At 50.7% G+C, this 23,517-nt stretch overlaps 1 protein-coding gene across 5 annotated transcripts in view; it reads right to left on the bottom strand.

The window, feature by feature from the left end:
* The window catches only part of ANK1 (ankyrin 1), a 205,423-nt gene that overhangs the window by 88,425 nt on the left and 93,481 nt on the right, over positions 1 to 23,517 (bottom strand). For 4 of the 5 annotated variants that reach the window (XM_082444308.1, XM_082444307.1, XM_082444304.1 and 1 more), the window contains exon 2: positions 1,945 to 2,046. In XM_082444308.1, the coding sequence (XP_082300434.1) occupies positions 1,945 to 2,046 (102 nt within the window). Of the gene's footprint in view, positions 1 to 1,944; positions 2,047 to 8,361; positions 8,852 to 23,517 lie in introns of those variants that run through there. The other variant, XM_082444306.1, reaches the window with a different exon arrangement.

Raw genomic sequence — 23,517 nt, 5'->3', positions numbered from 1 at the left:
CGGACCGAGCCCCTCCCGGTGTCATCAGAATCTTCCAATTTCACACGGAAAATCAGCTCTGGCTCAGGGCTTAGGGACATGCAGTTGCCCCCATTTCTGCTAAGTGGCTCCTTTGAGAGCTGGCGTCTTAACCCTTGGAAGGCCTCTGAGGGGCTGGTGCGTCTCAGGCGGGCGCACTGCGGACACTCAGCTGGGTTTCTGGGCCTGAACAAAGGAAGCCAGAACTCGCATCGCTGCCGCCCAGGAATGCATCCGCAGGTGTCCCCACGGGGCTGGGGGGTGGTTGGCGACACCAAGACAGCTCACGCAGCCCCTCTCCTGAGCCCCCTGATCCCAGGACTCTCCCTTGGCCCCCAGACTTTGCGCCTACTGTCCCTCCCCATGAAAGAAATGGGTCCAGAGTGTCAATCTCTCCAAAGGCGACCTTTAGGGCTGTACATTTACTGAGAATCACCTCGAATGTCCTCAGGCCTGTGGATGCGCGCAGGCTGGGATATTTGGGTGGAGGGATGACAGAAGGGGGGCTTGCTTCTCCCCATCTAGTTTGCACCCCCAAGTCCGTCCACACGCCTGTCTCCCCTCTGAAGTTCACAGCCATAGCTGCTGCTTCATATCACACACCTACTTGTTTCCCATCACACCCCCCCCGCCCCATCCTCTCTGATCTTCCAGCTGTGGATTTAGACCACAGAAGACCAACTGGATCCAAAAGGGGTCTTGGCACAGGGTATTGTCCATCTTAAGTAGGATGAGGGCCGGAGGCACGCCGCCAGTGGAAAAATTAAGCTGCATTCCTGGTATTTCCCCTGCTGGCTTGTAAAAGTCATCCAGTCCAGCACAACACGGATGGACCCTGAGGACACCGTGCTCCGTGAAATAAGCCAGTCAAAGACATACACTGCATGAGTCCACTGATATGCATGAGGTACCTGGAGCAGTCAGATTCCTAGAGGCAGACAGGAGGTTGGCAGTCACCAGGGGCTGGAGAGGAGGGAAGGGCGAGCTGCTGTTTAATGGGTGCAGAGATTCAGTTTTATGAGAGGAAAAGAGCCCTGGGGATGACATCCATGGATGTACTTAAGGCCACTGAACTGTACACTTACAAACGCTTAAGATGGTCGATTCTATGTTATGTGCCTTTCACCACAATTAAAAACAATTTTTTTAATGGTTAAGATGATTTTTTAAAAAGTCACAATCGGTAACTTTCTTCTCAATCAGAAACGGAATCAGCTGTGTACCTGAACAACTGGCAGAAACAAACAAACACAACAGAAGTCATCCGATCCACGGCCCTGGACACACCCCTGTCCTCCTTCTTGGGAGTCAGATCCTCTCTATTCAGTCAGTGCCTAGATTTCTGGCCCCAAACCTGACTCTCTGTCTTCCAATCCATCCTGCACACTTTCAGTCCCCTCCCCCTCCCTAAACCAATCCCTGTCACTCAGCACCAGAAACATCCAGAGAAGTCCTTTCAGCCTCGCTAGTTCTCAGTCTCTGTCAACATACGACAGAGCAAGTCCTCAGCACTGTTTCCTTCTCAGCCCAGCAGCGCACCCACAAAGGCCGCTGGTGGACAAAGGAGATGAATGTCACCACTGACACAGCATCCTTCAAAGGCCCTTCCTCCAGCCCACTTTCAAAGGCCACAAATTCTAAGACCGCAGCAGGGACCAGCCGAGACTTCTAAGGGGAGAGGCCGCAGGGGATGGAGCCGGGTGCAGCCCACACTGTTCGGGCACCAGCGCTTCTCTATGGGACCCTGGGCCGCTGCAGGGCCACAAACACCAGGGTTAGGGCCTTCAGCGGGCGGGAGCCCTGAGGGATATTTGAGGCCACTGGGAAAAGGTGAATAGAGGCAGATTCAAGCCTTCAGGAAAGGGCACCAGGCAAGAGCCGCTCTTCAGAGACCACATGCCTGCCTGCACCCTGCATCTCACTTACCTGGTTACAGGTGTTAACGTCTACCCCGTTCCGCAGGTGGTCCAAAGCTTTGTCCAAGTTACCTGATCTTGCTGCCCTCAGGAAGCTGGTAGCAGCATCGGCCTGTGAGGAGAGACAGCGGCTGTGAGTGGGTCTGTGTGACAAAGATGTCACGATCCATTCAAGCCCAGAGCTGTGCAAAAGGGCCAAGGTCACGGCGGCAGCCGGCACACCCTCCTGCCCAGGTGCCCACCATGGTCCCCAGGCGTGTACAGGCCTGGAGCCCCTGGACAGACCGCTCTCGGCCCACGTGCGGGGCGGCCTTCAGAGCCCAGCCTCCCTTCCTTTTGGTGTCTTTATGAGCAAGCGATCTTGGCTAGGACCCGGGAGGGGCCGGCCTTCGAGAGGGTTCCCGTTCCACCAGTGACCGCTCAGCAGGCCTGGCGTCTCACTGCCTCCATGCTCCCACGGGCTCCGCCTTCCTACTGAGGAGCCCAAATCACACTGCCCGGCCCCACCCACTGAGTCACAGACGGAGGCACCACAGGAGCCAGACGCAAGCTCTTTGGTGCTCTTTTGTGGTTTTGTTTTTAAGTAAACAGCACGTAGCACTTACTCCTCGCCCAGAACCATTATCGGCACTTGACATATAATACGTATCAACCCCCACACACACACACAGAGATGCATTTCGTCATTTCAAATATCCCCAAGAGGTAAGTACTATTGCCGTCCCCATTTTACAGATGAGGGAACGGAGGCCCAGAGAGCCCAAGTGACTTGTGCAGGTTCACACAGCAGGGAAGAGGCACAGCAGGCAGTCTGGCTCTGCCACCTGACCTGGCAGGTGCCCCTCGCCAGTTTTCCTGAATGACAATAAAGCACTTGGGGTCTGTATGCTGAGGCTCAACCACCTACAGGCACATCCAGATCCTGCCCAGGAGATTGGTTTGTATTAGAGATGAATGATGGCCAGAGAGTGAGAGCTGGGGGGACGGCAGACAACTTCAGGGGCTCCGAGTAGCTCCCCTGCGTCTAGGGGGGCCCTGCAGTCTGCAGGTACCTCTGCTCCTGTGTTCTTATCTGTAAGCCAGGGAGGGAGGGGGGCAAGGCCTTTCCCACACCCTGGCTGTGAAGCTGAAAGGACATATTATACATGATTATAATTATTACATCAGCACAAGCGCTGAGCACGGTGCTTGCACACGGTGTGCACTCTGGGTGAGTTTAACAGGTGAGAGCTGTCACGTGAAAAGCCACGTGTGAAGTGGGGGGAGGTTAGGGTTGGGGGGCTTATGATGTTCCTCCAGAAGATCCACCCAGGGGTGCTGTGTCTCCTTCCATGCTCCCCTCCTCCAAGAACGTGCTGTAGCGGGCTGAACTGTGGCCCCCCAAGATACGCCTGCACCCTAACCCCTGGAGCCTCTGAATGTGACCTTACTTGCAAAAAAAGTCTTTGCAGATGTAAGTATTATGGGGCTTGAGATGAGATTGTCCTAGATTACCTAGGTTGGCCCTAAATCCAGTGATAAGTGTCCTTATAAAAGACAGAACACACACACACACACACACACACACACACACGAGATGTAGGCAGAGGTCGGAGTGACGCGGCCACAAGCCAAGGAAGCTGGCAACCAGCAGAAGCTAGAAGCGGTCAAGAACAGTCGCCCCTGGAGCCTCCAGAGGGAGCGAGGCCCTGCCAACACCCTGATTCAGACCTCTGGCCTCCAGACTGTGAGAGAAGATATTTCTCCTGTTTTAAGCCACCAAGTTTGTGGTACTTTGTTAGAGCAGTCACAGGGATGAAGGTCCCTAAACATGGAAGATTCAAAATCTACAGCCAACAATCTCAGTGTCCTGCAATTAAACCAAAGCAGGGCTGCACACCTTCACCAATTAAACAGTTAATCCAGGGCAGGAAAGATTCTCCAGCCTTACAGATCTTCACAATGGAGGGCTGCCCCGTGCCCCCGTCCCTGCCACCTCAGGCCTCTAGAGCTGCTCTAGAACTCCTGGTCGACCCCTCGCTGACCTTCCTAAACTCCTGATGTCCTGCCAGCCCTCCCCGACTCCAGGCCCGCAAGGGTCCTGCTATAACCCAAGCTCAGACCCAAGCTCTGAGTCTGCTGGTTCACGACACACGTGGCTCTCCATGCCGCCAGCAGGGCGGGAGGGCCCCTTCCTCCTCCCTCCTCCCTCCCTGTCCCGCCACGGCATTCCCACGCTCTGTCTCCCACCAGGCCCACACCCTCGCTATCCGGGGGTCCTGACGTCCTCTCACTTGTTATGCCCGATCTTGTCTTTCTTCCTAGTCCACTCAGCCCCTATGTCCTCTACGATGCTAACCTTGGATACTCAATACTTACCATCTTTAAATCTAGGAACAGGAGCCTGATTTTTTTAAAAAATACATTTTAAATACACCTTCCTCTAGTTCTTATATTTATACAAGGCTTGTCTCCCCCCACCAAATTGTTGGCTTCTCAGGGCAGGGACCAAATCTTCTATCACTTTTGAATCCTTCAAAGCATGAAGCATCTGCTAGGCCAAGACCTCCCCTGGCCTAAAACACAGGGCATCTAACATCCCCAGGCTCCTTGCCAGGGCATCTGTAGAGAAGGAATTATTTCAGAAATGAGGATTAATCTGTTGGTTCCTCATGAGCTGGATTCCCAGAAAAATCAGGCTCAAGGTTCAGTCCCTCCGAAAATGTCTGTCTGTGCCTGCTGGTTCAGAAAACCTGTCTGGACTCAGCTGTTTGGAAAAAAATAGTACATTATTTCCCCAAAATGAGAGTATTAGAGAGAGACACATCTCCCACTTGTCCAAACTATCTTCTGCAGCACAATCATAGGATTTGGGATGAAAACCTAAGCATGGTGGATACAAATAGATATAACACCAACTAATGACACTGTCACTATTCAAAGCATTGAATCTAGGAAGCAAAGGAGAATATTTATGACAGACAGACAAGCAGATAAACAGAGGGCTGGGGAAGCCCAATCTGGATGAGACTGAAGAAGGCTCAATAGTTTCTGTTGTGTGTCTAACTGAACCATGAAATTATAATACTAATATCAAGCAATTCTATCTTTCAATCCTGATCACAACCTGTGAGGCAGGTATAATTATTATGTCCATTTTAGAGGTGACAAAACTGAGGTTTGGGGAGGTTAATAACTTGCCCAAGTTCTGTGTTAGTTAACACTCAGGGATTCAGCCCAGGACGCCCTGAATCAAGCCAAAACCTTCCTACTGCCTTTGACCCTGAGGTGCATTCTCAGCGATTTCAAACCTGAGGGTGACCAGAAAGCCATGACAGGTGTAGGGGCTGGGAGGGCCCCCATGCCTTTCCCAATTAAACAGTGAATCTATGGCAGAGAAAGGGTTCCCGGCAGGTCCTGGCTCGGACCCTGACCTGCTGCGTTGAGGCCAAGACAGGCCTCTAGGAAGGAATCATCTAGCCCCAGTCCTTCCCTTCCCTGATGATAAAACTGATGGTAAAAATAAAGTGACCGGCTAAGGTCACCTAGATAGTTAGAGGTGAAGTTCAATTGCTAAGGCGTTTTCATTTTCTTTTTAGTCTTCTCTGGGCATAGAGTCATCAGGACCCAGGTAGGATCTTCAGGGTATCTTACAGGTGGATTGTAGGTAGTAATGGTGTCATTCCACTGTGTATCCCCCAGTTTAATTCTACAACTTATTTCCTGAGGTCCTGTTTCAAGTCCAGAATCCTGCCAGGGCAAAGAGAGAGAGTAAAAATTCTGAATATAGGTCTCTGCCCTGGTGATTTGAAAAACAAAGTGACAGAGTTAGAAAGTGATCCATTCCACAAGCACGCAGTGGGCACCTCCTAGGTGCCGGAGAATATTTCAGCTGCAGAGCAAATGGCGCTCTTTGGAATATGAGACCCACTCTTGCCATCTTGTTCTGCTGAACCTCTAACTCAATTTCCTGCAACTTAATGATCTGTCCTAGCTGCCGTTTCCTGGCGCGTCTAGGAACAGTCTGTAACCCAGTAGGGCAGAAAGAGAGTCAAAAGAATCCAATATGCTCCATTTAGAATATCTACCTGAGTAAATACCAACCAGAAAAACAATAATAATGACAAAATACAAACCAGACTATCTCAGCGCTAGGATAAATTGGAGCAGAGCCCCTGGCCCTCCCTGAGTGCCCCGTCCCTGCAGGGCAGCCTCAGAGAGGCCTCCCTGTGTGGAGAGACCAGAGGAGCTAAAGAAGGCTGCTCGTTGCGTCCAGAAAAATCAGTCCACAATGGCCCTAAACCCTGTACCACCACCGAGAGCTGTCACCCCTCTGAGAGCCCACACCAAGGCTGCCCACTTGCGCCTTTGCCCCTTCCTCATCTTGAGCTTTATTTTAACCTAATTTTACTCGTGAGAAAACTGCCAGCATTGAGGGGAGGGGGGGCACACACATCTCATTGCATACCCGGCCCACATCCCTGCAGATTAACCCATGTGATGTCCCCGAACTTCTTTTCACAATGAAACAAGTTACCTTCATAAAGCCCTTCCTATGTGTTAAGCCCTCTGCACCAACGACTTCATTGGTTCCTCCCAATAATCTCCAGAGGCAGGTACTTTGTCTCCTCTTCACAGATGAGGTAAATGAGTCACAGAGACGTTAAGCATCTTGTCCGAGGTCACACAGCGCATCCTGGCTGGGCAGGAATCAAGCAGTGCTTCCTCACTAGCCATGTTCTAGTGCCCAGAGATTCCACTCCAGTTCAGCTCAGGCTGGAGGGAGCCTTCCGCCTGCACTCAGAGGCTGTGCCCACTTCAGCCCTCGCTTCAGGAGGAAGGAAGCAGAGGGGAAAGGAAGGGAATGGAATTCCTCTTGGGACTCAAGTTCTCATCAGGGCTGCTCATCAGAAAAGGGAGGTGAACCCTTGGTTACCTGAGATGCCCGACTATTATTAAACTTGCACTTCCTGAGTGGGGCAATACGAATATAGCAATAGATAAGTAGCAGAGGGGACTCCAGTGTCCGGGGAGGGAGAGCCGGAAGCAGGCAGCTAAATGTCAGCAAGCCTTCCCCCCGGGGGCAGCGGAGGCTGCCGAAACACCGGAGCCAGGGGGAGTCTAGGTTTAGACCAGGTGGGAGAACCCAGGGCCTCCTCACGCCTTCTCTGGGGCTTGAGATGGCCTGAGTTTTCCCAGGACAAATCATGACTGACTTTTTCAAGGTCTCCCAGTGCAAAATCTCATCTAAAAAGATGAATGGAAACTGAGCTCTCATTAATTTCTGTAAACAGTGATAAGACAATATCTCCTTCCCAAAGGGTCTTGCTTGGGCAAAAGGCAGAGTCACTGTCACAACTCCCAGTAGAGGTTCTGGACCTTTCCCTGAGGGGCTGCAGCACATCCAGAAGACCAAGTACAGCAGGCGGTGTTCGGCCTGTATATGGGAGTTGCCCTTCACATCTGAGAGTCCCTTCATACTCAGCGCCCGGGTGTTCCTTGGAGCCCAGGTCGGGCCTCCAAGAGAGAACAGGCAGCGCCCGCCTGCACACACCTGTGTGGCCCCTGCATTAGGCTACTGATGACAGAGAAGCAGAAGTGAACCCTGGGCCCCAGTGTGCGTTTTCATTAGGTTTCTTTCATTTTTCTTTCCAGAAAGTTGTGCTATTAAAGGTGTCACTGAGGAAACGAGGTGTGTAAGCCAGAGTCCCGGGTCCTCTTATGACCTCTCCGCGCAAGTACAAGGCCTTGGGGGAAACCCCGTCCATTCCTGCGCTCGTCCAGCTTCATGCTGGGAGGCTGGGTGATGCAGGATGTGAGAAAAGCCACAGTGGACCCTGACGTTGGACAGACCTGGCGTGAAGCCCCGCTCCGCCACTTGATGCTGTGCCTCAAACAAGTTCCCAGACCTCAATTCCATTGCTAAAATGGGGACAGTGCACAGCTCGCCGGGGGGGCCCCGGCTCCCTCTCACCCCCATTCATTTCCCGCTGACTCTGGACCTCCGGGCGCGGGCGCTCGTGTTTCTAAGGTCTAGGGCTCAGGCGTGCCGCGGGCGCCCGAGGCGGCCCTTCTCCGGCCAAGGCCAAGGCCGGGGCATCCCCGCGGGTCCGAGTTGGTCCCCGCGAGGGGCGGCCGGTCGCCCCCCACCGCAGAGTCAGCCCGGCGGGACTGTCCTCCGGGCACCTCCGCGCGCCCGCCCGGCCGCCCGGCCACGGGTCCGGCCGCCTCCCGGCACCAGCCCCTCCGCGGCGGCGGCCTCCGGGCCAGAGGAATTTTCCTCTGGATCCCGCTAGAAGCCTCGGCGCCCGCGGGCGTGAGGCAACAGAAGGGCGGCCGGCGCGCGTCCCCGCCCGCGCCCGCGCCGGGAAAGTTGGCGGCCGGCGAGCCCGCGGCGGGGGGCGCGGCGGCGGGGACCCAGCCCGGCGCGGGCCGGCCTGGCACTCACCGCGGCGTCTGGACCCGACCTGCGCGGTCGCGCTGCCATCGTCCGGCGCCCGCGCGGAAATCCGAGCCCGCGGCCGGCTCCCCTCCCCCGTTATCTGCTCGGCGGCGCGCGGAGCGCCAGCAAGTTAAGCGGCATCAGGCTAAAAATACAGGCGCCCGCCGCTCGCCTCGGCTCGGCTGGGCTCCGGCGCGCGGACCCCGGCGCCCGCCCGCCGCCAGCCGCTAGTGGGGCCTCTTCATTTCCTCCCCATCCTCGCGTCTGACGCGAAAGGCAACGCGGAGCGATCTCCGGAGACGAGGCCCCTGCGGCCGAGCCCCGCGGCGCGGGCGCGTGGAGGGCCGCGTCCTGCGGCTGCAGGCGGGAGGCGCACACGTCCAGGCGAGGTGAGGAGCCCCACGCTGCATGGCGCTCCCGCCCTGCCTCTTGCCTCCCCGACCGCCCGGGTGAGTGGGCCCCGGGGCCGGCGGAGACGGCCAGGGCGAGCTCAGCAGAGGCTATTTATGCCCCATCACCGATCTGCATGCTTCCAGCTCTTGCAGCGTGTCCTGAGATGCCAGCTCATCAGCCTCTTCCAGCTGCTGCCAGGAGCCGCGCGGCGGAGTGAAGCTGAGACGCGGATCTGTTACTACGTCTCCCTCATCCCTCCAGTCTGACCGTGTTTTAGGGAATGTCACCCAAGGCCGGAGGAAGCTCCCAGATTCTGCTCTGGGACCATCCTCACCTTTTTGTGCGGTCATTTCGGGGACAGATGTCAAGAGCATGTGGGGGGGGGGGTGACACCAGGGATTACGCTGAGTGATGAGCAATGGCCAGCAGAAGCAGTGACAGGGATTGTCACAGCCACGGGCGATACTGCTTGTCCCATCATGGATGTTCTGTATCATGAGCCCAGCTTCATGCTCTCTTCAAATAGCAGTCTAGACACGACACCAAATGCTCTTTTCCCACCCCTCCTGCCCCGAAGCATGGGGGGCACCGGACGCCTGTGTGTTTGGGAAGAATTAACCCACTGAGTACCTATTAGGTGAAGGACATATTGCGTTACCTCATTTAACCGTCGCAGGCGCCTCTTGAGGTAGAAGATGCTATTGTAGTTGTGTGGGTGGAGAAGCTGAGCCCAGGGAGGTTAAGGTCAGGACCAAGGTTACTACCAGTAAACAGAGGGTCCAGCTGACCCAAAGCCCTTCCATTAGCAACACTGGCAAGATCCCCAGCCCAAGTGTGCCCAGTGCCAGGAGGATACAACGCGCGGGATACCCTGAGGTTAGAAAAAACTGAGTGTTTTCCACGGTAAGGTGCTCTTGTAAATTGGTGGAGCCACTTTGGAAAACAGTATGGAGGTTCCTCAGAAAACTAAAAATAGAACTACCATATGATCCAGCAATTTCACTCCTGGCTGTTTATCCGAAGAAAACAAAAACACCAATTTGCATGCACCTCAGTGTTCACAGCAGCTCTATTTACAATAGCCAAGACATGGAAGCCACCTAAGCGTCCATCAACAGATGAATGGATACAGAAGATGTGGTACATATATACAATGGAATATTACTTGGCCATGAAAAAGAATGAAATTTTGCCATTGGCAACAACATGGATGGACCTGGAGGGTATTATGTTTAGTGAAACTGAGTCAGACAGAGAAGGACAAACACTATGCTTTTTCACTTATATGTGGAAACGGAACCATAAAACAAATGAATATAACAAAACAGAAATAGATTTACAGATACAGAAAACTAGTGCTTACCAGTGGGGAGGGGGGTGAGGGAAGGGCAAGATACGGGAAGGGAATTAAGAGGTACAAACTACTGGGTATAATATAAATAAGATATGAGGATGTAATGTACAGCACAGGGAATATAGCCGATATTTTATAATAACTTTAAATGGAGTATAATCTATAAAAATATTAAATCACTATGCTGTACACCTGAAACTAAAAACTAATATAATATTATAAACTATCTCTACTTCAAGTAAAAGAAAAAAAGTAAGGTGCTCTTCAAATCCATTTGACAATTAGGGGAATGTCCCAAATAAATGGAATAAATAAAGATCCAGAGAGAAGTACAGGATGTTGCCGAAAAAGAGTGATCTGAAGTGTGTAATGCAACTAACCTCTCCCATGTGGATGAAAACACTGGAATTTGAAGACAGCGGCATCAGAATTTTCCAGGCCTGAGACCCTCAACACCATCAGAGGACAGGCAACCTCTGAAAGGTGGAAAACGCCACACCCCTGTACCAAAGGCAGGTGTCTGGCTGGGGGAGTCACCACGGCCCCTTCTCTGAGCACAAAAATGCACACATTGTAAAGACACGGGTTACCCTACAGGTCTCTTGCTCTGTGCTTCTTAAAACTGCCTCTCAGATTTGCTAAAAGCCTCTACATAGAGAGCTTCAATTAATAAATTATGGTTACTGGAACAGCCCTGATCATAGCCCAGTGCAATATCTCAAGGGATTCCAAAGCACTGTTCCAACATTAATATTTAGAGAGAGAGAAATGCCCTACTCAAATGGCAGATGAACAATATGAACAATATAACAGTTTCAAAAGCACTAATTCAATTGACTCACACGATGAACTGAAAAATAGACCATTTTTAACAGCTGTATTGAAGTGTAACCGACACACTATAAACTGCATATTTAAAATGTACCATTTAGTAAGTTTATATATATATATATAACCCTATAAAACCATCTCTACAATCAAGACAATGTACCTCCAAAATCACCTCCAAAAGTTTCCTTCTTCCCCTTTGTAGCCCCTCCCGTTGGTCCCTACCCTTGCCAACACTTGGTATGGTTAGCCTTAATTTAGACATTCTAATAGATGTGTAGTAGTATTTCATTGTGGTTTTGATTTGCATTGCCTAATAACTAATGAGGCTAAACATCTTTTCAGGGGCCTACTTGCCATCCACATAGCTTCTTTGGTGATGTATCTGTTCAAATCTTTTGCCAATTTTTAAATTGGGTTGTTTGTTTTCTGATTACTGAATTTTGAGAGTTCTTTCTAGACAGCACATCTATTTTAAAGGTGAGATGAACTGAGATCTTACACGTAAAGTGAAATGTTCAAAGTTAAATAGCAAAAATTCCCAACCCAATTCTGATACCCAGGTAGTATAACTCCTAAGCCCAGGGTTCTTTATACCATAATTGCTATGGGTTATATACAATCACAAAGAAAAAAGATGAACTAGTTATAGTGGACCAGAAGCTGAATACAACCCATGGTACTGTTGCGAGAATGGGAAAGGGACTGAGGTATTATCAGAGGACTTGAGTACTCAGGACTGCCAAAAATTCTGTTTTTTTTTTTGGCTGTGCTGGGTCTCGGTTGCTGCATGCAGGCTTTCTCTAGTTGCGGCGAGCGGGGGCTACTCTTCATTGCGGTGCACGGGCTTCTCGTTGCAGTGGTTTCTCTTGTTGCGGAGCACGGGCTCTAGGCACACGGGCTTCAGTAGTTGTGACACGTGGGCTCAGTAGTTGCGGCTCGCAGGCTCTATAGTGCAGGCTCACTAGTTGTGGTGCAAGGGCTCAGTTGCTCCGCAAGGACTGCCACGAATTCTTGACTTTGGTTGTGACCTCAGTAGGGTTGAGGTTTTGCAACTTAGATATGCAGAGTCGGACAAAGTCCAAGAGGAGAAGAAGGAAACAACTTCAGGCACGTTACCCAATAAGGCCTGAGGTTAAAGGACCTGGGATGATCGACATTAAAGAAGAGAAGGCTCAAGGAGATAGCCCTTAAGATGTAAACCCCTCCAGCACTAGACCCTGGATCTCAGATTGGGACTACTTCTATGGTGCCCCTTTCCAGGTGCCATAACCACCATGATTCAATTCTAAGCTTCCTACAGGTAGAGGCAGCTCGGTTCACGTGTCCCATATTCCCAGTCCCTCTCCTTCACTTTTCCCACCTGCTCCCCTATGTGACTAGCACAGACCTGGGCAGTGGTGCTGACTGCTGTATGAACATTTCCTCAGGTCATAAGGAAACGGTAAATCATGGGGTTAAATTGATGTGGAGAAGGTTTAGATCAGACAGAAAGAATTTTTCCAGTGGTAAGGGATGCGACTTAACAGAACTCGTTATTCAGAAAGAGCTGAATCTTTGCTGGGGATCTTCGGGGTAGCAGAGAAACATAACTCATCCTTTGATATGGTGTAGAGAAGCGCAGGATAAACTAGATGACTTGGAAGGGTTTCTTTGGGCTCTAGGGATTCAGAAAGATAAGCCCTTATTTTTTTTTTACCATTAATTGACTGTCCCTCCTCAACCCTCCATCACTCCCATACCCTTCGACAACAAAGAATCATCCTGCTCCTTGCCTGTTTCCTAATTTTTTTCATACCTTAGGGCTGCGCTTTTATTACAGGTATTTAGCGTACCCGGGAGATTTGCCTGTGAGAATCACTGAAACCAAAGCAAACAACCAAGGCAAAGGACCAGAAAGGAATTGATGGGCTAAAGAAAAAGACGAGGGGAGCTTGGTAAGGACCCCTTGTTCTATCTTTCAGGTTCATGGCGTGTGCAGTTTTTTTCCAGTCGTGCTAAATATTTTACCAGCTGTCTCTGCAGTTCCTCACAGGCAAGCGTAACGAGGAGCTGGAGGCTTCGGCCGTGGAGTTCTGTCCTCCAGGCCACATCAGCTACGTCAGGAGGAGACAGTGTGGGGAGAAGAAAGGGATGCAGCACGCAGAACCCCTGGATGGAGTGGGAGCCTGGCACGGCTCCGGGGCCCCCCTGCCACGAACTCCCCCATGAATCTTTAGTTCTTCCAGAAACTAGGAGGATGCTTCTTCTTGCTCAAAAGCCTGAAGCAAAGGATCCCAGGTGCGCGGGGCTCCCGGATGAACCCCAGGATGCTTTGGGGGAACAGAGCTTCAGGCGGCAGCCAGCCTGGACGCAGGCTGGCTCCTCTCTACAGGGACGTCAAAGCTGAGATTCAGGGCAGACCCGGGATTCCAGAGACGGGCCACCTGGCACCTCATGCCCCGAGCAGTGACCACTTCTCTCCCCCTGCAGGTCACTGGAGGGCAGAGGGCCTCCTGCTCCTCTCATTTTAATCCTCTGCAGTCAAGTCAGACTTGGTCCTCACTGAATTGCAACGTCATCATTTGCTTTTCCGGGCAGCCTTAAAATACTCAAAATTAGCAGGCCGCCGACAGTCGAGCTGTGTAACTTCTGATGAAGGGAAGTAACTTTTCTGAGCATGGGTTTCCTCATCAGTGACATGAAAATAACCTTCCCCTGGCCCCCACCCCCAGGTATTGGGAGAATTATGTAAAAATGCCCAGCACCACTGCAGGCACGTAGTAGGTCCTCAGTAAACGACAGGGATGCTTTTTTCCTCAGCCCCTCCCTTCCTTCACCAAAGCTTGGGTCAAAGGTCAACTCCCGCCTCCCGCTCTGAGGTAGGGGGTGTGACTGATTTTGCTTCTACGCTGGAAAATTAGGGCCCCGTCACCGCTTCTGCAAGGTCAGAACACCCACGGCAGGATACAGGCCCCCAGGCATCCCCAGCACGCTGCTGGAGCCACTGGACCTCTTGGGCTTTCTTTCACTGCATCATTTTCAATTTCCATTGTCTCTGCGGTGGAGAACCAATTCTCAGGGTGCGTGTACAGCTGAAGCCTTGCTCCCGATCCCAGCCCGGGTCCACAGCTCCTCCCCTGCTGACAAGGCTCGCTTTGCCCCCCGCCATTCTTCTATCAGCGTCGCCCCGCACGCGCTCAGGGAGTTGCCCCGGCCCCCTGAGTCTCTCTGTACGAGGCCGATAAGGGCGCGCGCCAGGAGCCCCGCCCTTTACTGAGAAAGGCAGGCTGGCTTATCACCACCTGGGGCAGTGGTCAACCACCCGGGGAGTCTGTGAACCACCTAGAGCATCGCTGCCGGGGGTGGGGGTTGGGGGGAATGTCTTTCGTCGTGTGCGCACTAGTGCACCCTCCCGCCCTAACCCCCTCCGCAGTTAATTAGGAAGGAACTGCACAGAATAGATGCTCCAGCTGGCGTGTTGAATGGACCAAGAAATCCAGTGTGACTCCTTCAGACCTTTGGTAGTGAGAGAGGAGAGAGAGGCGAGGAAAGAGAGCCTGGCTTGTTTTTCCATTTAACTCTGTGTGGTGAGCTCCGCGCGGCCAATTCAGCTGGCTCAAGGATGCCGGGTGCGGCGCCTATTTAGGGAAGTGATCGGAGCCGGGTATCAGGTGCCACGGTGCTGGCACTGGGCTCTATCGTGTTCCTTTTAAGAGGGTTCGCAGGCCCGGAGTCTATTTTTAAACCTATGAGAAGGTGCTACATGGATTCCACGGAAGGCCAACGTTAAACCCGAGATCACACCAGGGAGGCGGGGAGAGTGCAGCTGAATCTAGGATTTTCTCTTCGTGTACACACAGGGCTTCCCCTCAGCCCTGGGACCAGATACTGATGGTCCATCGAAAGGATCTCTTTAGTTGCAGGCCCCTCTTGGACATGACCTTGTGGAATTTGACTCCTGACCATGAACGCTTGAGCTACCCGCTGGGACTATGTTTCAGTATTGAGATTTTAAAAATATACCGGCCCCCCCCACCCGCCCTGTGAAAAATCAACATGCCTTTTTATATGTCTGTCATCTCTCTTCTGATTTTCAAATCAGGAACAGCAACCCGCACATTCTGCCCGCCCCCCAGCACTGCACGCCCACAGTCAAGTTTGCCAAGGAGAGGATGCAAGCAAAGCCTGACCTCTGCAGGGGTCTCTGTGCCCACCCCCCACCCTGGAAATCTCGTCCCTGTGCTGGAGAGAAGGGTGGGAAGAGGGCTCGAGGGGCGAGTCTGCAGGGCACGGGATTATTCTCCCAGTAGTGAGAAGCCAACAGGCACCAGACATCAGCTTCTCATCAAATAACCAGATGAAGAGAACACAATGTTTTATGTACAATAACAAGTTTCAGCTTCAGTATCCATTTCTCTTTTTGGATAAGAAATAGACCTGGAATTCCTAAAGAACGAACTGCCCTGAGAACAAGCAAGTGCTTCTGCTGAGCAGTTCTGGGACCACCCAGGACCACCAGACAGGGCAGTCAGGATGCGACGAGGCACCTTCTCCTGTGCGTCTCAGACTCCCCATGCCCAGCACAGAAGCCACTCTCAATAAGCGTCTCAGCTGAATGGGAGCTTCAGCCAGGCCGGGTCAAAACGAGTGTTAGCACGATCCTGGCCACACACCAGAGGCTCAGTAAACGTTAGCCAAATTGGAATCTGAATTGATTGATTCCGATTTGTAACTGTCACATCAGTGAAAAAAAAAAAATCAGATGTCCAGGGCTGTTTGACAAACTGTTCATTTCCCCGTAAGCCATGATGGTCCCTGTGGATATAGCCTTGGAACCACTGTCGTTTCCTAGGTGGGGAGGTTATGATCCTAGGTGAACTGCGCCGCAGGCAAGGATCCCAGACCGCAGCCCACACCTCCCAGCTCTTACCCACAGTCTCCAGCAGCACCAAATTGCCAGTCCAGGCCCCACAGAGCAGCTCCGTCTCCTCACTCCCAGGACAACGAGGCAGACAGGTCTGCAGAGGCTGGGAAAGTGGTGAGATTTCATGAGAGGCATCAGTATCCTGCCAAGAGCATCCCCCATCGTCAGGTGCACCGGTCCACATCGGACCATCATGCTTCGCTTTCCCCACAGTGTGAGGCGCTGGCTACGTTCAGAACTGACGCTTCAGAACATGTTGCCTGACTGCTGATTGCGGAGCCCAGACGCGGGGCGGAAATTACACACATTTTGGAAAACATGTGTGAGACGCTATGCGCCGCCGGGATGGTCCCGTTGACTGAACTATGCCCACCCAGTGCTTCCACACCTCACGGAACCTGCCCCTGTAGCCTGCTGGCATGGGAAGAAGCGTGTGATAACTGGAGAAAATGCACAACTACACTCACTTCTCACTTGCATGTGCTAAGATGGAAACCCCTTTTTTTCTTTCAAATTGCCCAGTGGGCTTGCGTATCGGCAATGAAACCCATGGTTCCAGAGTTTCTGAAGGATGCTCAAGTGTCAGTTCAGACAGCCCTGCATGGCCACCCAGTAGATCCTTTATTTGAACAGTTCTCCCTAAAGGGACAGAGCCAGGATGGGTGGTGGCCCATCGCCAGCCACCTGGAGACTTTCCTGAAGAATTCCAGGGGGGCCCCAAGGTTGTCCAGCCTGTGTAGCAAGGCTTTCCCAGATTGGCAGAGGTGGCCTTGGGACATCCACTAGGAACGGGGGCCTGGGAAGATGATGCTGGGTGACCCCTTCCATGCCCTGTGTGACCTATAATACTTTACTGTAGTGACAATGCAATACAGATGAAAGGGCAGGAGAAGGAAACGGTTTGAAAATAATAATAGCTGAAATTTGCAAGCCAGGCGCCATTCGAAGCCATTTAGATGTCTTAACACCTTTAGTCCTCAGCAACCACCCTATGAGGTAGCTTACTGTCCCCACTTTACAGAAGACAAAGTGAAGGCACAAAGACATTAAATAATTTACCCAAAGTCACCAAAGAGTAATAGGATGCTTGGGGTGGTGTGTGGAGCAGAGTGAAGGTAGTTGCTCTGGCTTTTGCTTGATTACATGAGCCTAAGGTATTTTTAGGGTGTGTGAGAAACGTGAATTTCAATATTCTCCAGAAAGAATTGCTCAGCCTTGGAAATTTGAGTGCAACTAGGGCCTCTCTATTAATTTGGCCATTCTCTCTAGTCAGAAAAGACCCCAGCCACTGCTCCAAGGCATGTTCAATGCAGAAATGTTAGACCACTGTTTCTATGAACCCAGGCCTTAAAGGGTTATTTGTTTTGTTTTGTTTTTAACTGAAATATAGTTGATTTACTGTATTATATTAGTTTCAGGTGTATAATGTAGTGATTCAATATTTTTATAGATTATGCTCCATTGAGAGTTATTATGACATTTAGCTATATTTCCCTGTGCTGTACAATATATCCTTGTATTTATTTTATACATAGTAGCTTGTGTCTCTTAATCCCCTACCCCTCCTGGTAACCACTAGTTTGTTCTCTGTATCTGTGTCTGTTTCTCTTTTGTTATATTAAAGGTTTAATTAGAGATGATTGAAACTGTCCTTCCCAGAGGGTTGGGAAAATGGAGAGTCTTGAAACTATAAGGTTGACCTTAATCCCAGGCTACCCCAGTTGAGTTCTCTAGAATCATAACCATGACTTTAGTACCAACCCCTTCTGAAGCAGGCGAGGAAATGTCCAACTTGACAACAGGAAGGCAGGCTCTTTCCTTCGAGATGCTCTTAAGCTCCTTTCAACGGGGTACTTAGTGGCCACCACAGAAAAGCACCTTGGCATCTGCCTTCTACTTCTTGATCCTATTCTCTTTACTGCCAAGGCAACAGGACAGATGCCACACATAATATCTCACACAGGGCTCATCATAGTATTCTTAATAATTGAATAGAGACCATTATCTTTCTATTTAATCCTCTTGTGAATTCTGGCTGGCTTCTCTTTTGAATATCTTTTCATGCAGTGTATTTATCACCCCTTTTACAATTATTTAAATGAAAAAAGGTGAGGAAATAAGCTATAAATCATCAGCCTGATCTACCTTTCTCTACATCCTGCTTCATCTGCAGAAAACCCCACCTACCACAGGTGAATCCTGAGGTATGTTTCTCATTTGGACATTTCAAATCTAGACAATGATGAAGCATGACTAGACTGTCCCTCTCTGAAACCTTGGCTTCATATCTTTTGAAAGAAATAAAATGTTATAGATGTATTGATGTTCTTTCCATCTCCAAAATGTTATGACTTTATGAAGACCTCATTTTTACTCTAAAATCACGCTTGACAACCACCCCCATGAGCTACTTTTCAACATGACTTTTCTTAGCATCCTGACTTTGAACTCCTAAATAAAGGAAGGATAAGTATTAGAGAAAGAAAGTGAGAAATGGGCAGTGAATCAATTATCACTAACACAACCATTATTGTTTCTGTAATGACTGAGCTAGTTCTTAGCCTTCAGAGAAAGACATTTCCAGGATTTCTGAAATCAGATACCTAGAGGCCAATCAACATTTCCAAAGGAAAATCATTGTCAATATTCGCATCAACCTTTAGTTCCACAAGCGCTTTTAGGGTGGGGGTAGTGGAGGTAAATTATCGACACTGCAGGACTTTTAGTGGTACTGATAGGTCTGCTTCTCCTCATTCATTTACCCTTCCAGTCAAACTGCCGAATTGCCATGCGCAATCCGAGAACACGATGGCAGACACAAATAAGCATATTCTGTGGTTCCTAGCCTTCGGAAGATTGCAAACTAGTAGAGGTGAAAGATATAGCTATATGGAAAATACATAGAACAATAAACGGGTTAAAGATTCAGTAAGACAATAGCTCAAGAGATACTCCATGAGTGTATGATTAAAAGGAAATGAGGGACTTCCCTGGTGGCTCAGTGGTTAAGAATCCACCTGCCAATGCAGGGGACAGGGGTTCAAGCCCTGGTCCGGGAAGATCCCACATGCCACGGAGAAACTAAGCCCATGTGCCACAACTACTGAGCCCGCGTACCGCAACTACTGAAGCCCTCGCACCTAGAGCCCGTGCTCTGCAACATGAGAAGCCACCGCAATGAGAAGCCTGTGCACCTCAATGAAGAGTAGCCCCCGCTCACCGCAACTAGAGAAAGCCTGCGCGCAGCAGCGAAGACCCAATGCAGCCAAAAATAAAAATTAATTAATTAATTAATAAAAATGGAGGAAATGAGAATGTCCATCGACAGAGGAATGGATAAAGAAGATGTGGTACATATATACAATTGAATATTACTCAGCCATAAAAAAGAAGAAAATAATGCCATTTGTAGCAACATGGATGGACCTAGAGATTATCATACTAAGTGAAGTAAGTCAGGCAAAGAAAGACAAATATCATATGATATCACTCATATGTGGAATCTAATTTATAAAATGATACAAATGAACTTATAGAAACAGACTTAACAGATATCAAAAACAAACTTATGGTTACCAAAGGGGAAAGGTCGGGGGGAGGGATAAATCAGGAGCTTGGGGTTAACATATATACACTACTATATATAAAATAGATAACCAACAAGGACCTACTGTATAGCACAGGGAACTCTACTCAATATGTTGTGATAACAACCTATATGAGAAAAGAATCTGAAAAAGAGTAGATATATGTATATGTATAACTGAATCACTTTGCTGTACGCCTGAAACTAACACAACATTGTAAATCAACTAGCCTCCAGTAAAATTCTTTAAAAAAAGGAAATGAGAGGTTCGAACAAGAAGTTCCAGGAATTCAAAGGAAAGGTTGAGATCAGAGGGGAATATGGCACTCGGAGGAATCTTTTATTGAGCAGTGAGATTTGAACCAAGCCTTAAGGGCTGCCAGTTTTTAGGGAGTCACCGGGATCAATTTCAATGCCACGGATGCTTATTTGGAGGCCCCTGTGTTCTAGGTGTTTGGTTCTAGAAGATAAAGGGAATGCATTCTTCCAACAGAAGGCGGGGATCCAGAAACAAACACTTGTCAATTAAAAATATGTATGTTAGTCAACAAAATAAATATGCCTACTCTAGGAAATGGTGTGAAAATTACGTACAAGAATAATTTATTTCTGACGATAGTACAGCCTTTAAAGTTTGAAATGTCTCCCATCATGAGGTTGAAGGGAGTTTCCATCCCTCACAAAGATGGTTATGCAAAGAGGAAGATGAGATGAGAGTTGTTAGATTCATTTGTTTCTTTAACAAATATCTGTGTGCCTGCTAGGTGCTGGGACTGTTGAGGACCCAGCACGTCCACAGACGGACAACCTGCTCTCACAGAGCTTGCCTTCTGACGGGAGAAGGGAAGTGGTTAGGGCAGTAAGACACAGGTACACGTCTCCTATGGGGAAGTGATAACTGCCAAGCAAGGAAAGGGATGGAGAGCCATGTGGGATGCAGCCCTAGACACATGTGGCCTCTCTGAGGAGGTGACACTGGAGCAGAGGCCTGACTGCAGGCAGGGATGGGCATTGTGTGTCTGGAAATGCAAAGTTCGTGAGAGGTAAGCTTGATGCAGGCAAGAAACACTCTAATGCCCTCCCCAGCCCTCTCCCATCACAGGATACACCTCTTGCCGGGTCTGGAATGCCCTCCCCTACACCCACAGATTCTGTGCATCTTTTGATGCTTATGGGACCGGAAGAGGCGCTGGTAGAGAAACCAAAAGAAAGAAAAAGAAGTAACATTTCGGGGGTGCTTACTGCGTGCTAGGCACTGTTCTAAGCATTTTACAAGTGTCAACTCATTCAATCCTCACAGCCACATCGGAAGGTAGATGCTCTAATTGTCCTTATTTTCCGAGCGGAAAGCGGGGGCGCAGAGACGTTAAGAAACTTGCCCAAAGTCACACAGCATATAAGGGGTAGAGTCAGGATTTGAACTCTGCAATCTGGAGCCAAGCCCACTGCTGTAAACATTGTGCTCTAGGGGACGATGAGACTAGAAGCATAGAAACCCCGGGGAACTTGGAGAAAGCAATAAATAAGAGATGGCAGGTCTGGCTGGGAAAGAGAGGAGAGAAAGCCTGGGAAGGTCTCTGTTCTCTAAGGGCAGCTTGGTGTGTTCTATGGCCGTGCAGATTCCAGGCACTTGCTCTAGTGATCATCTCTCATTTGCTAAGTGCCGACCCTGTCCCAGAGCCCATCAGGGAGGCTGAAGTCACAGACCTTCCTGGGTCTTCCCGGGACCTCATCTGGAACGCAGCTGGCTAATCAGACCAGCTTGGAGGCCCCAGTTCACCTCCTCTTCATTTTGAACCAGTATCTTTCCATGATTTCCTCTTGGACTGAGTTCATAAATAGCATGAACATTTTTCAAGTGTCTGTAGGAGTTTGTTGAGTTAACCTGCGTGACTCATTACTAAAGCATCCAGCTTCTTCTCCTCCCCGGGATGGGATGACACATCCTCCTGCATCCCAACACCCCCCCCCCGGGGGCGGGGCGCTGGAGCAGGCTCTTCTCTTCTACTAGATCCTTCCCACCCACGTGATTGATGCTTCCCGGGCCACAGGTGGTGCTTTTCCCAGACTCCAAGGCCGGAGTGGCTCCCATACTTGCCCAGGGAATGGGTGTGCATCTGTGTGCGTGTGTATGCACGTGTGCACACGCGTGCGTGTGTGTGACTGTGTGTGAGTGTGTGTGGACCGTCACTGTCGGGGCAACCTCGGACGTGGAGACAAAGAGTGGGTCAGAGGGCGTTAGACTCCGGGGCTGGGGGCTGGGTTGGGGGAGGGTGCTGAGGAGGGCAGTGGCCTGCTGGGTTCACCATCTTTTCTGTGGGTGGATGTGTTACGGTTTTACTAGAGAGGTTACTCAAAGAGGGTAAAGGCAGGTGGGGTGGGGCTACACCACGTACACACAAAAAATCAGGAGTGTTTTTGGCATTTAACATCTCACCATGCCTCACTAGAAAACGGGTAAAATCCCTAACCAGCAATGCTAAAGAGAAATGTCTCTGCCCTGTGCTTCTACATTTGTAGGAAGTCTCCCTCTCTGGGGAAAAAAAGAAAGTCATCCTTTTATGTTTTAACTGGGGGGACTCCGTTTGGAAGGCTCGAGAGAGGAGAAGAAAGTCATTCAGAGGTTGTGATGGGGAGTGGGATTCCTGTGCGCCCCTCACCCCCAAGCCTCCTCGGCACCTCCACCTTCCCTGCCCTCTGCAGTTTTCCTAGACGGTCAGCAAGCTTCGGATCGTCCACAAACATTTAGGGGTGCTTCCCTAATTGCTTTGGAATCCCCCTAATTTTTGTGTGATCCGAGAGATCCCTTTCAGGCCGGGGACCACAAGGAGCATCCCCTCCCAGGAGTGGTGCCGCCTGCCTTCCGCTTGGGACCACACCCCAGGGATCCCAGCAAGACCACCTTCCCAGGCTCCCTGACCCCGGTGCTCAGGCTCTGCTCTTGCCACCTTCCCTCCCCGCCCTCTTTTTATTTCCACCACACACACTGCTCTTGCCTTCTGCAGAGGGGTCAGCCTGCAGTCGTTCCTAATCCCAACCAGAGTGGAAATCAAAAACCAAATTCGGAGTCGCACGCTCTGGGTGCAGATGGAAAGGCACAGATCTTGGGACCCGGGAACAACCCTTCAACTCTAGGTCTGGAAAGATGAAGCGATTGGCTCAAGGTCACAGGTCACGGTGGAAGTAGGACCAGAAACCAAGTCGTCCGTCCTCTGGTCCAGCACGTTCCACACCCCTGGATGGCCACACTCCTTCTCTCTGCCCTTCCTGGGTGAGAGTGTGTGCTCAGGACATAGAGCTAGAACCAACGGGCCCAGGAGAGGGGAGCAGGGGAGGGGAGGCACAAGGTCCCCAAGGCCCAGAGGGTCAAGTTCAGGTCCCATCCCAGAGTCCAGGGCTCGGCAGGAGAGAGCAAGTGCTGGGAGTAAGGAGCAGATTGAGGGGCGGCTGGGGGCCCATGGCTGTTCCCAACTCACTTGCATGAGCAGCTGGGGCGGCCCCCCTAAATGAAGGCCAAGGACAGAGCAGTCAGAGACAGCTCTGGCCAAATGGGGAATGGAGCTAAGCAACCCAAGGATGTAAATCATTGGTACAAAACAGGAGCTCAGCCAGTATATGCTGAGTCCTTGGTTTAGAGACAGTAGACCCTTCATATGCCGGATACCAGCTTCTTTAAGGGTGCCAGGAGCCCTCCAGCACAGGGATGTGCCTGCCACGCCCTCATCCCAGATAGGAAGTCATCCCCCAGCCCACCCCAGTTCCGGGAGGTCTACCCCTGCTCTGAGGCTGCCTGATGGAAGAAGGAATATTTCCTGGGGGGCTGTTAAACTGAACATGCACGCTCTCAAGCCGAATACAGGGCCAGGACAAACAGAGTATGTTGTAGAAATGCACATCGGTGCTGATGAGGATATGCCTGGTGCTCCCTGGTGGGTATCTCAAACTGGGAGAGCAAAAAGCTGCCCTCCTTCAGGCTTCCTAATGTCACCCCCTGCATGTCTCCCTGGATCTGTTTGCCAGCAAGCAAGTCACCCAACCATTCCGCTCCTCTGTCTCCACCTCCGCGAGATGAGATCTTATTTCCCAGCGGGAGTG

Source organism: Balaenoptera physalus (assembly GCF_965194825.1).
Source record: "Balaenoptera physalus genome assembly, chromosome: 21".
Classification (NCBI taxonomy): domain Eukaryota; kingdom Metazoa; phylum Chordata; class Mammalia; order Artiodactyla; family Balaenopteridae; genus Balaenoptera; species Balaenoptera physalus.
The sequence above is the reverse complement of the archived record's forward strand: the minus strand, read 5'-3'. Positions and strand labels throughout refer to the sequence as shown.